Genomic DNA, 16,888 nt, shown 5'->3' with positions numbered 1-16,888 from the left:
CACACATTTTTGTCTTAGCTGAGGAAAGAGGGCTCCAAAGCAAACTGATGTATGCAGTAGCCAAACTGCTCGTTCACAACTTTATTGCCAGTCGCTCACACCGTGGAATTTTTGCTCACAAGACTCCACAGCTTAGAGGGAGTATTGACTGGCGGTGACGCTCCAGGGTCTCAGGCAGAAGTCTTTTACATCGCCTACCACTTGATCCCTCTAACTGGAGATGCGGGGGTTCGAACCTGGGACCTTCTGCATGCCAAGCAGATGCTCTGCCCCTGAGCCACAGCCTTGCCATTTGGGCAATGCCTTTGATATCTGATTCTTAAAATACGCTTGCATTAAATTCTGGTTTCAGTTTCCCCAATTAGCTATGTCATTCACTGAGTTTTGCCTGACCAGAATCTATTGCTGATTAATTTCATGGGGTGACCCCACACCAAGTGCCAGTGGTACCAGAAGGCCAAAAAAACCCCCAAACCCCTCCTGGGCACAATCCACACTTTCAGCTCCTATACAGCAGCAAACAAGAACCCGGATTTTGGTCTCCACCAGTTGGTGAGGGAGGAGATGTGTACTGCCCCAGGGGTGCAGTCTCATGGTCCTTAGCACCAGCCGCTTACAGCAACCAACGATGCACCAGATGCCACGTTTCCAGCTCCTGTTGCGCGTGCACACGTGACGGGGATCGTAAGAAAGCACACGTGTCAAAGTAATAGGAGTTGAGGCAGTCCGGAGAGCCGTCAGGCCTTAGAATTCAGCCACAAAGTAAGCCTGCCTGGGGCTTATCAGGACACTATCTCATGTGTGAGGGAACACAAAACACCCCCTTACGGAGTTAAATATATGCCACTGTTGCTAAGAGCTTTGGGGGAGGAGGAACGGCATCAGCCCCCGTATCTTTTTAGCGAAAAGCAGCCATTAAGGCAAGGAGCGGGCTTTCAATCAAAGCCACCTCGCAAAGACCAAGAGTGAAACGTTTCGATTTCACAAACGGAAGGAAGAATCTCACTTTTTCCACCGCAGAGAGATCTGCCGCCTGTCACGAAACCACAGGCTGAGAGCCCCCGAGCCCAAATAACACGCCAAAGACTCTCTGTCCCTCGTTAAAGCTGCAGACACCAGCTGGTTGGCCTCGGCAGGGGTCATTTCGTAGAAAAAGAGGTGCAGGAGCTTGTTAACATGACTCATTAGCATAACTTATTTCCATATGCCACACCCCCTGGCACCAGATGGAAGGGAAGGGGGTTTAAACCCCCGGCCCTTCCATGGCTCACCCACGCGTCCCATGGCTGCGGGGCGCGTGGGTGAGCTGACACCCTAGATGGAAGGGGAGGCAGTTTAAACCCCTCCCCTTCCATGGCTTGCCCGTGCGCCCCGCGGCTGTGGGGGCACGGGCAAGCCGGCACCTTAGGTGGGCTGCTGAAAGCAGGGGGCGGGGCTTGGTCATGTGCCCGCCCCCTGGGCTCCTCACTCCCAGAGCGCCGCTCCTGTGCGCTCCGGCTCCAATCAACCCCTGGGCCTTGGGCAGCGGAACAGCCCTCATGAACCAATGGAACTGCCTCAGTGCTTAGTTCTTGTGGCCCTTTCTGACATTCCCAGGGAAATGCTGTTCGCCACTTTGGGGTCAGGAAGCAATTTTTCTCCAGGCCAGTTTAGCCGGGGATCCTGGAGGTTTTTTGTCATCTTCTGGGCGTGGAACAGCGGTCACTGGGGGTATGGAGGGGGAGGTAATTTGTGAATTTCCTGCATTGTGCAGGGGGGTTGGACTAGATGACCCTGGAGGTCTCTTCCAACTCTATGATTCTACGTAGAAACGAATGGCAAAATACCCAAACTTTGTCTCTGTCGCTCCTGAGGGATGTCTGAGGTAATGCGACCTGAGGGTCTTGCACAGCGGAAGTCCAGCTTGAGAGACTACCCACCGGAGAGGAAGTCGAGGACCACCACTGGCGTGACGAAACTAGGAAAGGAGTAGTTGTGTGGTGCCTTCAAGGCCAGCAGATTTCTTGTGGCTTCCGTGGACCACGATCCGCTTTGTCAGCTCTGACTGAATGAGCTCCAAGCCACAAGAAATGGTTCCTCGATAAATCTGGTGGCCTTGGGGGTGCCGTGTGACTCCTCAAAGTTTTTGCTGCCCCACACCAAACATGGCCACTCCTTTAGAACTTAGCACGTGGAAGCCGAAGGCATGCTACATGGCACAGCACCATACCAAAGCTCCAAGCTTCAGAAAACGGGGTCAAGACAGAGGAGATATAAGCTGCCAAGTGTGCAAGAGAGACTCTGCCATTTACGATTTGTGCTTGCAACATTTTTTTTTAACCACTCAAAGCATCGAGAACCACCCCGTGTTGTTACCCAAGCAGAGTTCTTTAATGGCACAGAACTTCAATACCTGAAACAAAGTTTTCGTCCAATGGCTCCTTTAAGACCAACAAAGTTTAATTCTGGGCATGCACGGCAAAGCTTATACCCTCATTTGGAATACTGTGTGCAGTTCTGGTCACCACACCTTAAAAAGGATATTATAGCTTTGGGAAAAGTGCAGAAAAGGGCAACTCGAATGATAAAAGGGTTGGAACACTTTCCCTATGAGGAAAGGTTAAAGCGCTTAGGGCTCTTTAGCTTGGAGAAACGATGACTGAGGGGTGACATGATTGAGGTTTATAAGATTATGCATGGGAAAGAGCAGGTAGAGAAAGAGGTACTTTTCTCCCTTTCTCACAATACAAGAACTCGTGGGCACTCCATGAAATTGCTGAGCGGTCGGGTTAGAATGGATAAAAGGAAGTACTTCTTTACCAAGAATAAAACTTTGCCGGTCTGAAAGGTGCCATCGGACTCTAACTTTGTTCCACTGCTTCAGACCAACACGGCTACCCCACCTGAATACCTGAAACAGTCTCTCTCTTGGGAAAGAAGCACAATTTCTGCTTTTTATCGGCAGCCTTCACCCTGGGTGAACTCCATAAAATCTGAATTCAAGCAGAAAAAAATTATAACCCTCCAGTTTCCCACCAGCCAGATGCTCATCTTGCTATTAAAAGCAGCTGGACAGCTTTTTTAGCGGGTCCAGGGTTTTGTTTTGTTTTTGCTCTTGACAATGGCCTCAGCCAGTCATTTTTAGCATCAGAAGGTGGTTCTTTTTTAAAAGCTGTTTTGGTCTGGCGCTCACCAGGCTCGAAAAGAAATCTGAACGTTCTAAAAACCCAGCCATTCGCATGACAAGACTGCAAGTATACATTTCACAGCCCTCACCCCAAGCTTTCTTTCTATCAGGTGAACAGGAATTTGCAACCAAGCACCCATTCCGGGGCACTAGTCCCAGTTAGGATACTGTCCCTTTTCTACAGCCTTGTGCCCTCGGCGTAAGAGCCGCACCTGGCTCTCTGGCTCAAGATGCAAAGGGAAGGAATGATCACATGGAAAGGGGAAAGGGGTTTCTGCAAATCTGCCCAAACAAACCCTTCAAGCACAGGTTTTAAAGAGGCAAATGGGACGGGATGGCAGGTGCCCCTCTCTGCAGAAACAGGTCTCCAACCAAATCCCTGTGAAGTGGGGGAGAGGCAGGATTTTGTAGCTTGTGGGGCAAATGTTTTTCTGGCGGGGCTGCCATTATTCCTCTGTCTGTACACAAGTGTACTTTTAAGAGCAGGCAGCATTTCCTAAACAGTTTGGTTCAGTTCAACTTATTGTAATTAGCCACTGGCCGTTACAAGGTCACAAAACTCTCAGCGACAAAAATACAGATTATGAACAAGGTACAGGCTAATATCAGAATACACAAAAGTACCGAAAGTCAGTAACAAATGTGACTAAATTAATACGGTATCCTAAATAATACCCCTTCCCGTTGCCACCTGGGAACGTATATTCTTTGCAGCAAGGGCAAATAATGAAACTTTATACAACTTTATACCTAGGCATAAGTGTCAGATAACAAAAATGAAATTTGACCCACAGCTGAGTACACACTAAGACCAGATAAAATACCTGCTAAAAATTTAGCCCTTGGACTGGAGTCCAGTGGAAGCATTTTCTAAACAGGGAACACCTTCTGGTTTCCTCTTATGCACCTTCTGCAGAGATTCCTCCCCCACCACCACCCAGAAAGCAAACACGGACCCCTCCTTTCTGCAAACGATACCCACACAACCTCGCCTCCACCTTTCAGAGAGCCAGGTTGGTGTCGTGGTTAAGTGTGCAGACTCTAATCTGGGAGAACCCGGTTTGATTCCCCACTCCTCCACTTGCCCCTGGCTGGATGACCTTGGGCAAGCCATAGTTCTGATAAGAGCTGTTCTTGAAAAAGAGCAGTTTCTGTCAGAACTCTCTCCGCCCCACCTACCTCACAGGGTGTCTGCTGTGGGGAGGGGAAGGGAGAGGAGTTTGTAAGCCGCTCAGAGACTCCTTCGGGTAGTGAAGGGCGGGGTATAAATCCAATCTCTTCTTCTTCTTCTTTCAACAAATGTTAAAAAATAATTTTAAAAGCATTTTTCTGGATAAATGCCTGTGGGGCTGTGCCTTTAAGAGAGAGGGCAGAGCCTCGAATAGCCCCACTGCTGTAGCTACAGGCCTGGGGAGAGGAGGAGTTGAATTGTCACCCTGCCTCCGCCTCCAGGGACTCCGAGAACAGAAGGAACTCTGTCCCTACTCGGAGAAAAATGGCCGTTCTGGGTGGGTTCAACCAGGGCTCTTTTTGCAGAAAAAGCCCAGCAGGAACTCATTAGCATAATAGGCCACACCCAACAGCAGGAACTCATTAGCATATTGGGCCACACCCCTGACAGCAGAGCTCATTACCACATTAGGCCTCACCCCCATGTTACCAGAAGTGTGGTCATCCAGCCACACCCACCTTTTGCTTCTTATTCTGTTTACCCAGGGCTTTTTTGTAGCAGGGACTCCTTTGCATGTTAGGCCACACACCCCTAATGTAGCCAATCCTAATGAGTTTCTGCTGTTGGGTGTGGCCTGTTATGCTAATGAGTTCCTGCTGGGCGTGGCCAACTCGGGAGCCAGCCGGATTTCCGTTCCTGTGCGTTCCTGCCCAAAAATACCCCTGGGTTCAACACCCTCCTTTCCGCCGCACTTTATGTTCCATCTACTCCCTTGCTTTGTGGGTCTTCCTGCCTTCACATCTAGTTTTATATTTTATTGTTTGTTTGTGTATTTATCCAATTCATACCCCGCCCTCCTCACCGAGGCAGGCTCAGGGCGACTTACATGAAAGTAAATACATAAAAAAACAACAATTAAATTACCGTGAAGACATCTAAAAACAGTTCATTGTAAAACAATACAGTATCATAAAGTGCTAGCAATGTTGGTTTGATTTCATAGCGATAGGGGTACCATATGAGTACATTCAATAGATTATCTAGACCAGGGGTGTTGAACTCATTTGTTATGAGGGCTGGATCTGACATAAAGGAGGCCTTGTTGGGCCGGGCCGGGTGTGTCGTAAAATGTAATGCCAGGTAGCCGAGATATAAACTTCATAAAGGACACAAACAGAAAGGGTTTTTAAAAAAACTTAAAATAAGAACATGCTTAAAACATTAGCACTCTTGCAATATTTTGTTTATTTAACAACATCTGATAACTGACACCTCTTGCTCTGAATTACTGCATCAAAATATCTGTGCTGTTGCAGTCTTGGGTATGCTGTCCAGGCGTGTATCTGTAAGCTGCAAACCTACGGTGACGCAGCAGCAGCAGAACTGGAAGAACCAGCAGGAGACAGCCAGTTCCACTGCGGGCCTGATTCGGCCCCCGGGCTGCATGTTTGACACCCCTGCTCTAGACGTTCCACTCACTGATCTTTCCCAGATATAATCGGCAGGCACAGGCTGTCAATAGCAAGCCAAGGGCCAGGGCTCTATGAATTTCAGTTGTTGGTTGGTAGTTCCACAGTGCATTGGGGCTTAGTGAATTAAGATTCTTCCTTTCCTTCCTCTCTCCCACCCGTCTTCTTTTTAACTTTTTAGTTGCTTTTCCCACAGTTTAACTTTCCTTTTAGCAGGGAATCAAATTTCCATCCCATTGCATAAGGCATATTAGCAACCGCACACGAGAAACACAAAAAAGGGATCTAAAAAGAAAGGCTTCTAACAAAAGACAAAAAATAACGATTTAAATTTTTGTGGGTCGGGGGGGGGGGGGGGGAATCTTGCAAAACCCTATTCTTGTCGGCACCTTTCCCTTAAGCCCCAAAGCTGTTCTGCGCATAACATTTGGGTGCAGCCACAAAAGCGTTCAACACCTCCTCCAAGGCGAAGAGGATGAAGGGATTGGACTGACTTTCGGGCACAGAATTTATTCCAAGGAGGAGGGCCCATCTGGCGAAACAAAGGCGGACAGATGTCAAGAATAAAGTGCTAACTTTTCCGATCAGAGTTGAAAAGAACGCTAAAAATAACAATGTTAACCATGAAAGGTGTTTTGGGTTGGGTGAACGAAAAGCTCTCTCACTTCACTAAAACTGGGGGAATGGAAGAAGAAGAGATTCACTACCCGAAGAGTCTCCGAGCAGCTTACAATCTCCTTTCTCTTTCCCCCTCCCCACAACAGACACCCTGTGAGCAATGTTCCCTCTAAGCTGTGGAGTCTTGTGAGCAAAAATCCTACTTTGTGAGCTCCTGGCATTGAAGCTGTGAGCGAGCGATTTGGCTGCTGCATCAGTTAGTTTGCTCTGGAGCCCTCCTTCCTGAGCGGAGACAAGAATGAGTGAGCTGGAGGCTAAAAAACTGTGAGCTGGCTCACACTAACTCAGCTTAGAGGGAACACTGCCTGTGAGGTAGGTGTGGCTTGAGAGAGCAATTTTGAGAACGGCTCATAAGGGAACAGCTCTGAGTGAACTTGTGACTGACCCAGGGTCACCCAGCAGCTGCATGTGGAGAGGTGGGGAATCAAACCCAGTTCTCCCAGGTTAGAGTCCGCGCTCCTAACCACTACACCAAACTGGAGGGACAAATTCTGCCAGTACCTCACAACTATCCAGCTGCGGGTTCGACATGTTACCAAAATCAGCCCCTGGCAATACATTCCAGATTAAAAGACTACTTGGGAGGAGAAAGGAAGGAAGCAGAGGTTCCATGTTCTGGTGGGTGGGGGAGAAGACTTTTTCTCTCTCAGTATGTGCGGGTGCCCCATTCCCACCATCCACAAAGACAAATGACTCCGATTCATCAACTTACCAGCAGGGCAGGGAAGCAGTCTTCAAGGCAGGGCCCCAGAAGGGGATGGGTGTGCTGTCCAGCCAAATAGCTGGGACTGAAGGGCGTGGCAAGGAAACTCTCAGGGGAGATCTTGGGCATCTGGACTCACAGAGCTGCCTGCTACTGAACCAGACCATCGGTCTACCAAGGTCAGTATTGTCTACTCAGACTGGCAGCAGGTCTCCGGGTTCTCAGGCTGCGGTCTTTCCCAACACTTAATACCTCATTCTTTTGACTGGAGATGTCAGGGATTGAACCCGGGACCTTCTGGATGCCAAGCAAATGCTCTACCACTAAGCCACATCACCAATGGCAGCAGGCTGGGCTTCCTAGCCAACCCTGTAACGCCACACCTTCCTGGAACACGTGGAGTTCATCCTAGTCATATTTAGGAATTCCTCCTCGTGAGTAGGACCAGGCCTGTAGCCAGGATTTTGTGGTTTGTGGGGCAATTATTTTTTTCTGTTGGGGCTGAAAGTGCAGAAAGAAAAGCCATTTAGCCAACAGAAAGCTGCTACCAGGACAGAGCTCTAAATTGCAAGCTGTCGACCACTTTAGATGACAGTTTGCAGCTGCTACAAGTTAATCACTTCTGCTAAGCCTTCTGGGCAGGGATGAGGTCTGGAGTCAAGAAAGCTGACAGGCAGAAAACCTCTTCAAGGAGACCAGTTTCTTGACACAGAGTTGGAAGGGATCCTAGAGGTCACCTACTCCAACCCCCTTGCTCAGTGCGGGAATTAGTCAACTTCAGTACCACACACTGCTTAAAGGAGTGCATGCCTTTTAAAAATGTTTTTAAATTATTGAAAAAAGCATTTAGAGGAGAAATTCTTGTGGGGCTGTGCCTTTAAGAAAGGAGGCAGAACTCCCAAAAGCCCCACCATAGCTACGGGCCTCAGTAGGACTATGGGAAAGAAGGCCACAGTCACAACACAGAGGCAAGCAATGGGCAAACCACCTCTGTTTGTCTGTTGCCTTGAAAATCCTACAGCGTCACCATGACCTTTATGGTCAGGGTCCGGCATACCTAAGGGACCGCCTTTCCCCATATGTTCCCCCAAGGGCACTATGGTTGGGGGGCCAACATCTTTTGACTACCCCAGGCCTCAGGGACGTCATATTCACTGAGACTAGGGCCAGGGTCTTTTCGGTGGCGGCTCCTACCTGGTGGAATGAGCTCCCGGAGGAGATCCGGACCCTATGGGATCTTGCGCAGTTCCGCAGGGCCTGTGAGACGGCGCTCTTCCGCCAGGCTTTCGAGTAGGAGCTGCCGCCGCTACTGTTCCACCAATGCACCGCCGCCGAAAACTGGCGGAGATACCATCAGGGTGCAAGCAGGCCCTGGGCAGGGCCGGCTCACTCACTAGGCAATTGCCTAGAGCGGGCCGGCCCTTAGGGGCGCCAAACTGCACCCAGCCCCGTACTCTGGGAGTTCCTTGATTATTTGTGTTTTTCATTCTTCCTAAAATGCATTTATTTTTGAAAATTGGTGGGCACACGGGGAGGGGGGCGCCAGAAGGGATCCCCACCTAGGGTGCAAAATAAGCTGAGGCCGGCCCTGGCCCTGGGAAGAAGACTGGCTATCTGTCGTTTTGGAACTTACGTCGTTGGTCCGGATCCACCCTACTGGAACCCATCTTGGAACTGGGAACATCAGAGCACCAGCACTTGGTTGTATTATTGTTATGTTTTTATTCTGTTTTTAATTGTTTTAAATATGGCTTTTGCCCCAATTGTTAGCCGCCTTGAGCCGTAGGGAAGGGTGGGATATAAATCGAATTATAAATAAATAAAAAAATAAAAATAAAACGAATTGCCTGCAACTTGACAGCCCGTTCCACCGCCATTCAAGCTCAGCCCAGCCTGATCTTTGAGTCCAGCGGCACCTTTAAGACCAACAAAGTCTTATTCAAGGTATGAGTTTTTGTCTGCATGCCCACTTCGTCAGATACAATGAAATGGAAATGAAAGCTCATACCTTGAATAAAACTCTGCTGGTCTTAAAGGGGCCGCTGGACTCAAACTTCATTCTACTGCTTCAGAACAACACGGCTGCCCCACCTAGATCTAGCCTGATCTTGTCAGAGCCTGGAAACTCAGCAGTGTCGGCCTCTGGCCCATAGCGACAATGCGGCTATTGGGGCTCCGCCCCTCCTTAAAGGGCCAGCCTCACAAGATTTTTTTGAGAAGAATTGGGGGGTCTGCACACACGGGGCCCCTTGTTGTTGTTGTTGTTCAGTCGCACAGTCGAGTCCGACTCTTCGCGACCCCATGGACCAGATCCAGGAAGTGCTCCCTTCTCATTGGGTGGCCAAAATATTTGAGCTTCAGTTTCATTATCTGGCCTTCCAGGGAACAGTCAGGGTTGATTTCTTTTAGGATGGACTGATTTGATCACGGGGCCCCTACTTCTTCTCAAAAGAGAAGAAGCAGGGGGTGGCTCACGCCCCTCTCCCTCCCTCCTCCAAGATTTCAATTGATCGATCGATCGACCTTTATTGGCATAACATACAGAACATAAGACTCAATTTGCAAGGGATGCTGAACGCTTCCTTGAAGCTTCATACAGAAATTTTGCAACACTTTCAATTATTATGTGATTCTGGGTTGTCAGCAAAAAGTAAATCTTACATTCATCAGGTTTCCCTGAATACTTTCTCAAGCATGGCTCGACGAATGTAAGGCACAGGTCTGAGTAGAAAGTCCGTGAAAGAAACACACGTACAAGAGTTTCTAACTCCTGCTGAGTGCAGGAACAGAATCTACTGTCGAATGGGATTTTTTGGAATCTCCCATATAATACTGCTGACGGCAACACATTAAACCTGGCTAACATATATGCTCTGCGTTGCCCCGGGTTCGTTAAACAAGTTAGATACTCGGCCCTATGCCCAAAAGGTAAAGGCCCCAAATTGAGGGGTGAGCATCTACTTTTTGCACGGCTCTCAAGAACCTGCCTCTCAATGTCAACCAGTCTTTGCCTCCACCAAGGTTTAAATTGCAAGCTGTCGACCACTTTAGATGACAGTTCATATGCTCCCCATGATCAGCTGAAGGGCCCTTTAAATCCTGCAGGAGGGGAAGGAGAGGGAGAGGGGTGCCCCCCCGGCAGGGAGGTTTGGGGGCGGATTTGGAGTTGACATAAAAATAATGACGGCCCCACCCCCCAAAAAAATTCTCCCCACAAGCCACAAAATCCTGGCTTTGGGCCTCGTTGGCCTTGGTTAGTACTTGGATGGGAGACCACCAAGGAAGTCCAGGGTTGCTACGCAGAGGAAGCCAATGGCAACACCTCTGCTCATCTCTTGCTTGGAACGCCTTACGGACAGGGTCGCCAGGAATTGGCTGCGACTTCACAGCACACAATTATTATTATGATGATTCATCCTCAGCTTCCTTCTCAGGATCTTAACACATTCTCTCCTACAAGAAGGGAAGGCTTCCCTCCACAGGGAAGGCTCCCAAGACCCAAGAGACGCGCCCGGCGACAAAGCGGCTTACCATGTGCTCCATACAAATGCTGATCTCTCCGTCGCTGTAAAACGCTCCGTAGAAGCCCACTATGTAGGGAGAGTTGCATTCGTGCAAGACCTGCAGTTCGCGGATGATCTGGTTCCGGATCGCTGGCTTGATCTCCAGGTGAATTAACTATAAAACCATAAAAGTTGACGTCATGTCCTTCACAGGCTTCTGGAAGGTTTTATTTTTAAAGCTTACCCTGGATGAAGGGGCATGCTGTACTAGTACAGAACAAGGTGGCGTATGGAACTTTACTCGCCCAAGAGGCAGCAGGGCCGCATTTCAGAAGAAGTTTGGGGGATGAAGACTGCAAAACACAGGGGACGCGATTCAGAATCTGCGTTTCTCTCCATGGTCATTCCCTGGACCTAGCAGTCTCTGTGAACAGCCCGACAAACTACAGTGAAAACGACCTTTCCAGGAAGGATTTCAGATAGCCTAACTATTCTGTTTCAGGTTACTAACTTTCCCCCCTGTCATTTCAGACAGACCCATTTTAGTAACTGGTTCCTAACAGAATTTATTTACCTGTTCATACAATGCCGGTTGTCTCCCATTTCGAAAGTGTGTCTGACGCGTTGTTGACGAAAACTGCTTTAGTCAGGTCTTCAATTCCTTTTTTCTGGATCTGAGTCGCTATAGTGGGCTGCGTGAAATGCCCCGTAGCGCTTCCTTCTGTGACAGGTTTTTTGTGGCCTTTCCCACTGGTGCGCCATCTCTCCTCTTTTTAAAAAAACATGTTCTATTGGGAGTGCTATAACGCTATAAAGTAAAAAGGTAAAGGTCTCCCTTGCTCAAAAGCCAGTCGAGTCCGACTCTAGGGTTGCAGTGCTCATCTCCGTTTCAAAGCCAAAGAGCCAGCGCTGTCCGAAGACGTTTCCGTGGTCATGTGGCCGGCATGACGAAACACCAAGGCGCACGGAACGCTGTTACCTTCCCACCAAAGTGGTACCTATTTATCTACTTGCAATTTCTTGCTTTCGAACTGCTCGGTTGGCTGGAGCTGGAACTAGAGACGGGAGCTCACTCCGTCATGCGGCAACTCGGGTCTTGAGCTGCTGAACTACCGACCTTCCCCAGCCTGCAGTTCAGCGTCTTAACCACTTGAGCCACCGCAGTTCCTATATAACACTATAACAGGACGTCAAATCACCATTATAGCGCTCCCAATAAAATGTTCGGGGGGGGCGGACTCTCAGGGAGATGGTGCGCGCAGAGGAAAATGGCGGGGGGAAAAAGCGGCACCGTTTGAAATGGCCACAGCACTTCAGAGACGGCTCCTTACCGGGAGGGAAATGCTGTGTGAAACAGCCGTCCCTGTACTGGTTTCCTCCATGACGGGCCAATAATGGAAACCATGTGGTTTTAAAAGGTCATGTGAAATCGACCTATGTGTCAGCTCCACAACTGTACCCACATTGCATTTCAAGGTGGCCGTACGCCCTGCCAAGCATGTACAGGTCAAAAGACCAGCCAGAATGGCCCAGGATCTAGGAAGCAGAATGTCAAGCAGCAGTTTACAAAGCCCACTGGGTCATTTCAGCAGACCACAAGACGGCTGGCTGGTTTACTTACGTCGACTCACCTTTTCTCCCCAAGAGGGGCCCGAAGCAGGTCACAAAAGGATTCTCTCCTCCTCTATTCTGTTCTAACCTCACAACGACAACTTTGTGAGGTACGCTAGCCTGAAGAGGGCGTGACTGGCCCAAGGCCACCCAGCAAGCAATTCCGGGCGTGAAAGCCTTCGACAACCTATGGCTCTTAGAAAAGCTTGCAATAGCTAGAAGAGGGCAGATATGTCAACTCGGCGCGACCCAAAGGTAAGGTCAGTTAACGGTGCTCACCTTCCTTGCCATGATGAGACCAGAAGGCTTGTGCGACACTTTGAAGACCACACCGCCATTCCCTGCACCCAGTTCACTGATCTTCTCGAAGTCGTCATCTTTCAGCTCCCCGACTTTCTGCTTCTGAGTGAGGAACGCCTCGAGACGCTTCCGCTGCTGCTCGTCCAACTCTAACTCTTCCAACTTCTTCTGCAGGGCTTCCAAATTTGTCCTGTGCAGCAAGGAAAGAGGGAAAAGCAGCCATTTACTTAAAGAAGTTTCCCATCCCCATCTAGGCTGCGACATGGCACGGTCTCATCGCAGTGTTCCCTCTAAGCTGAGTTAGTGTGAGCCAGCTCACAGTTCTTTAGCCTCCAGCTCACACATTTTTTGTCTCAGCTCAGGAAGGAGGGCTCCAGAGCAAACTAATTGATGCAGCAGCCAAATCTCTCGCTCTCAACTTTAATGCCAGTAGCTCACAAAGCGGAATTTTTGCACACAAGACTCCATAGCTTAAAGGGAGCATTGGTCTCATGTATATTTTTAAAAGGCAAAAGGACTGCCAGTCAAGGGGCTCTCCTTCTCTGGAGGTTTGCAAGCGGGGGCTCGATGGCCATCTGACAGCCATGCTGATTCTGTGAACTTTGGGCAGATCGTGAAAGGGAGGGCAGGAAGGATTGCTTCAGTGCTTAGTTCTCGTGGCCCTTTCTTACACACCCAGGGGAATGCTGATCGCCACGTTAGGGTCAGGCAGCAATTTTTCTCCAGGCCAGTTTGGCTGAAGATCCTGGAGGTTTTTCGTCATCTTCTGGGCATGGGGGTGTGGAGGGGGAGGTTTTTGTGAATTTCCTGCATTGTGCAGGGGGTTGGATTAGATGACCCTGGAGGTCCCTTCCAACTGCATGATTCTGTGTTGCCTTGGGGTAGAGACCTAGTGTTTGAACCACAGCCTTAGTCAGGGCCCTTTTTGTAGAAAAAGCCCAGCAGGAACTCATTAGCATAATAGGCCACACCCAACAGGAGGAACTCATTGGCATATTAGGCCACACCCCGGACAGCACAGCTCATTAGCATATTAGGCCACACCCACGTGTTACCAGAAGTGTGGTCACTTAGCCACACCCACCTTTTGCTTCTTACCGGGAGGGATGGCACCCCACAGCTCTGGACAGCTTGTGCGTATACTTCAGGTGCTTATCTGTGCCCATTCACAGGCCGTTACGTGACACAGCACAAGAAACGTCTCCTTCCTTATGGTTTATTTATGCAAAGAGGGGAGGGGGGAAATCAGTCAGAAGCTAAACCAAAGAAGAGAGAACAGCTTTGAATCTGGGGCCCTTTGATTAAACTCGTGGAAGTGGTGGTTTTTAAAACACTTGGATTTTTCTGCATTTGAGACCATTTCCTCTTACTCCACTCCTAGCCGAGGAATCATTGGATGGGTCAAATGGTGCCTTCCGCGAGCCACAAACTGCTGCCGGTTTGGATTTTCTAGATCAGGGATGTCGAACTCATTTGTTATGAGGGCCGGATCCGACATAAATGAGACCTTGTTGGGCCGGGCCGTGTCATAAAATGTGATGCCAGGTAGCTTTATAAAGGACATAAATGTAATGGCAGGTAGCTTTATAAAGGACACAAACACAAAGGGTTTTTCCCCTACTTAAAATAAAAACACGCTTAAAACATCAGCACTCTTGCAATATTTTGTTTATTTAACAGTGTCTGATCACTGACACCTCTTGCTCTGAATTATTGCATCAAAGTGTCTGTGCTGTTTCAATCCTGAGTATGCTGTTCAGGTGTGTGTATCTGTAAGCTGCAAACCTACGATGACGCAGCAGCAGCAGAACTGGGGGAAGGAGCAGAAGACAGCCAGTTCCACTGCGGGCCTGATAGAAGCCCTCTGGGGGCCTAATCCGGCCCCCGGGCCGCATGTTTGACACCCCAGTTCTAGAGCGTCATAATGTGAGAAAGACCCTGACCCGGATAGCCCAGGCAAGCCCGATCTCGTCAGATCTCGAAAGCTAAGCAGGGGTCGACTCTGGTAAGTCCTTGGATGGGAGACCTCCTTGGAATACCAGCAGTCGGGAGGCGGGAGCAGGCTTTATTCAGCCACCTCTCTGAATATCCTCCAGGCCCCCAGCAGGGCTCAGCCACCAGCGGTCGCCATGACTTCCAGGGGCACACACACATACAATTCCAAAAAAAATAAAAGCAATGTACAATCATGATGTGAGAAAGAGAGAAGGGAAAGCTTTAACGTGATCCCAAGACGAACTGCCACATACGCACCTTGCTAACCAACTGGAGTGCCACGGAAAATGAAAGCCATGCCTCCTAGGAACACCATGAAACTTTGCTTTTTCAGATCTCAGTGGGAGAGATCCCTTTCGGTCTAGGAGTCATTTCTCCGCATTGACCCAGAATTCCCCCAAGCCACTGCAACACCGGAAGCATAAATGCCTTTCATCAGCTTGGCGACTCATCGCTGTTATGTTCTAAGCTTCCAAGAAGCTATCGATGCCAGACGTGAGATTCTGGATACTGTTTGATGCATCGCTTAAACGAAACACATCTGACCTGGATGGCCAAGGCGGAAGCTAAGCAGCATCGGCCTCGATTAGTACTTGTGCCCTACGTCGGCTCTGACTTCACAGCACTATCTACCATCACCACCACCACCAACAACAACGCACATGCCACGGAGCCATGCCAGAGGCTAGGAGGGGTCGTGGTTTCCTAGCCAGGCCCCCCCATCAGAACTCTGCAACAAAAGCAAACCAACAAGCCAGTGGCCCCTGCAATCTCTCACGCGCCTGCTTCAAAAATAACTGAAGCAGGGGGCTAAAGGAAAGACACACAGCACACGCGGTGTAGAAACAGCTGCTGCTTTCTGCCTCTTGTCTTTATCCAGACAATCAGAAGACAAAAATCAGAACAGGCTATCATTAAGGCAGGCAGAGAGAGCCTGCATTATCGCTCTCTGCAGTAAATAGCCCGAGTGCCAATGGTAATCTGATTATACACTTCCTGCCTTCGGAAGCTCACAGACGAGAGAGAATAAGAAGCTCAGAGCCCCGACCCCCCCACCCCCGCGACCAGTTGAATGCACGGGGCTAAAAGACCGCCAAGCCAAGAGTCTCAGAAACTCCTGGGCAAATAGGGATGCCAGCCTCCAGGGAGGACTTGGGGATCAGTGTTCCCTCTAAACTGAGTTAGTGTGAGCTAGCTCACAGTTTTTTAGCCTCCGGCTCACAGATTTTTGTCTTCGCTCAGGAAGGAGGGCTCCAGAGCAAACTAATTTATGCAGTAGCCAGATCGCTGGGCTCACAGCTTTAATGCCAGTGGCTCACAAAGTAGAAGTTTTGCACACAAGACTCCACAGCTTAGAGGGAACATTGGGATCCCCTAGAATCACAGCTCATCTCCAGACTAATGCTCCCTCTAAACTGTGGAGTCTTCTGAGCAAAAATTCTACTCTGTGAGCCGCTGGCGTTAAACTTGTGAGTGGGCAATCTGATTACTGCATAAATTAGTCTGCTTAGGAGCCCTCCTTCCTGAGCGAAGACAAGAATGTGTGAGATGGAGGCCAAAAACCTGTGAGCTAGCTCGCACTAACTCGGCTTAGAGGGAACACTGCTCCAGACTATAGAGATTGGTTCCCCTGGAGAAAATGTATGTTTTGGAGGGTGAAGTCGATGGCATTGTACCCCACCGAGGTCCCTGTCCTCCCCAGGCTCAATCCCAAAATCTCCAGAGGCTTCCCAATCCCAACCCCAACAAATTGTGGTTCCAGAGGTTGCAGAGATCTGATCCACTGAAGGGGAGGCCTGATAGAGGAAGGACACCCACCACTTCAACTAACAGCCTGGCAGAAGAGCTCTGTCTTGCAGGCCCTGCGGAGCTGTACAAGGTCCCGCAGGGCCCTGATCTCATACGGGAGCTCATTTCACCGGACAGGGTCCAGGGCAATGTTCCCTCTATGAGCATTGATTATCTGGGTTTTACTTTCTACCGTTTCTTTTTTAAAAACAGAAAGTAAACTGTAAGTGGCTGTACTTTGGCGACATTGTTTACGACTATATAGGGGGACAATGTCCTAAGACGAAAAGGTTCTAGAGGCACTGTCCTCTGAATTCTACCAGAAAAAGTACAAGTGGGACAAATGATTCCTCTTTTATGATGACATGAAGCTGGGTGGGATTGCTAATTCTGAAGAAGGCAGAGTCAGGATTCAAAATTATCTAGATAGGCTGGAACAGTGGGCGGAGACAAATTTACAGAATTTTAATAGATAAGCGCAAAGTCCTACACTTAGGTACAAAA

At 49.2% G+C, this 16,888-nt stretch overlaps 1 protein-coding gene across 1 annotated transcript in view; it reads right to left on the bottom strand.

The window, feature by feature from the left end:
- MAP2K1 (mitogen-activated protein kinase kinase 1) overlaps nt 1-16,888 on the bottom strand; it is a 65,520-nt gene that overhangs the window by 22,209 nt on the left and 26,423 nt on the right. Inside the window, exons 2-3 of the mRNA XM_015424071.1 lie at nt 12,581-12,791; nt 10,719-10,865 (exon numbers count right to left, since the gene is read on the bottom strand). Of these exons, the coding sequence (XP_015279557.1) occupies nt 10,719-10,865; nt 12,581-12,791 (358 nt within the window). The remainder of the gene's footprint in view (nt 1-10,718; nt 10,866-12,580; nt 12,792-16,888) is intronic.

Source organism: Gekko japonicus, unplaced genomic scaffold (genome assembly GCF_001447785.1).
Source record: "Gekko japonicus isolate JY-2015 unplaced genomic scaffold, Gekko_japonicus_V1.1 scaffold734, whole genome shotgun sequence".
NCBI classification, from domain to species: Eukaryota; Metazoa; Chordata; class Lepidosauria; order Squamata; family Gekkonidae; genus Gekko; species Gekko japonicus.
This window is presented reverse-complemented; position numbering and strand designations above follow the sequence as displayed.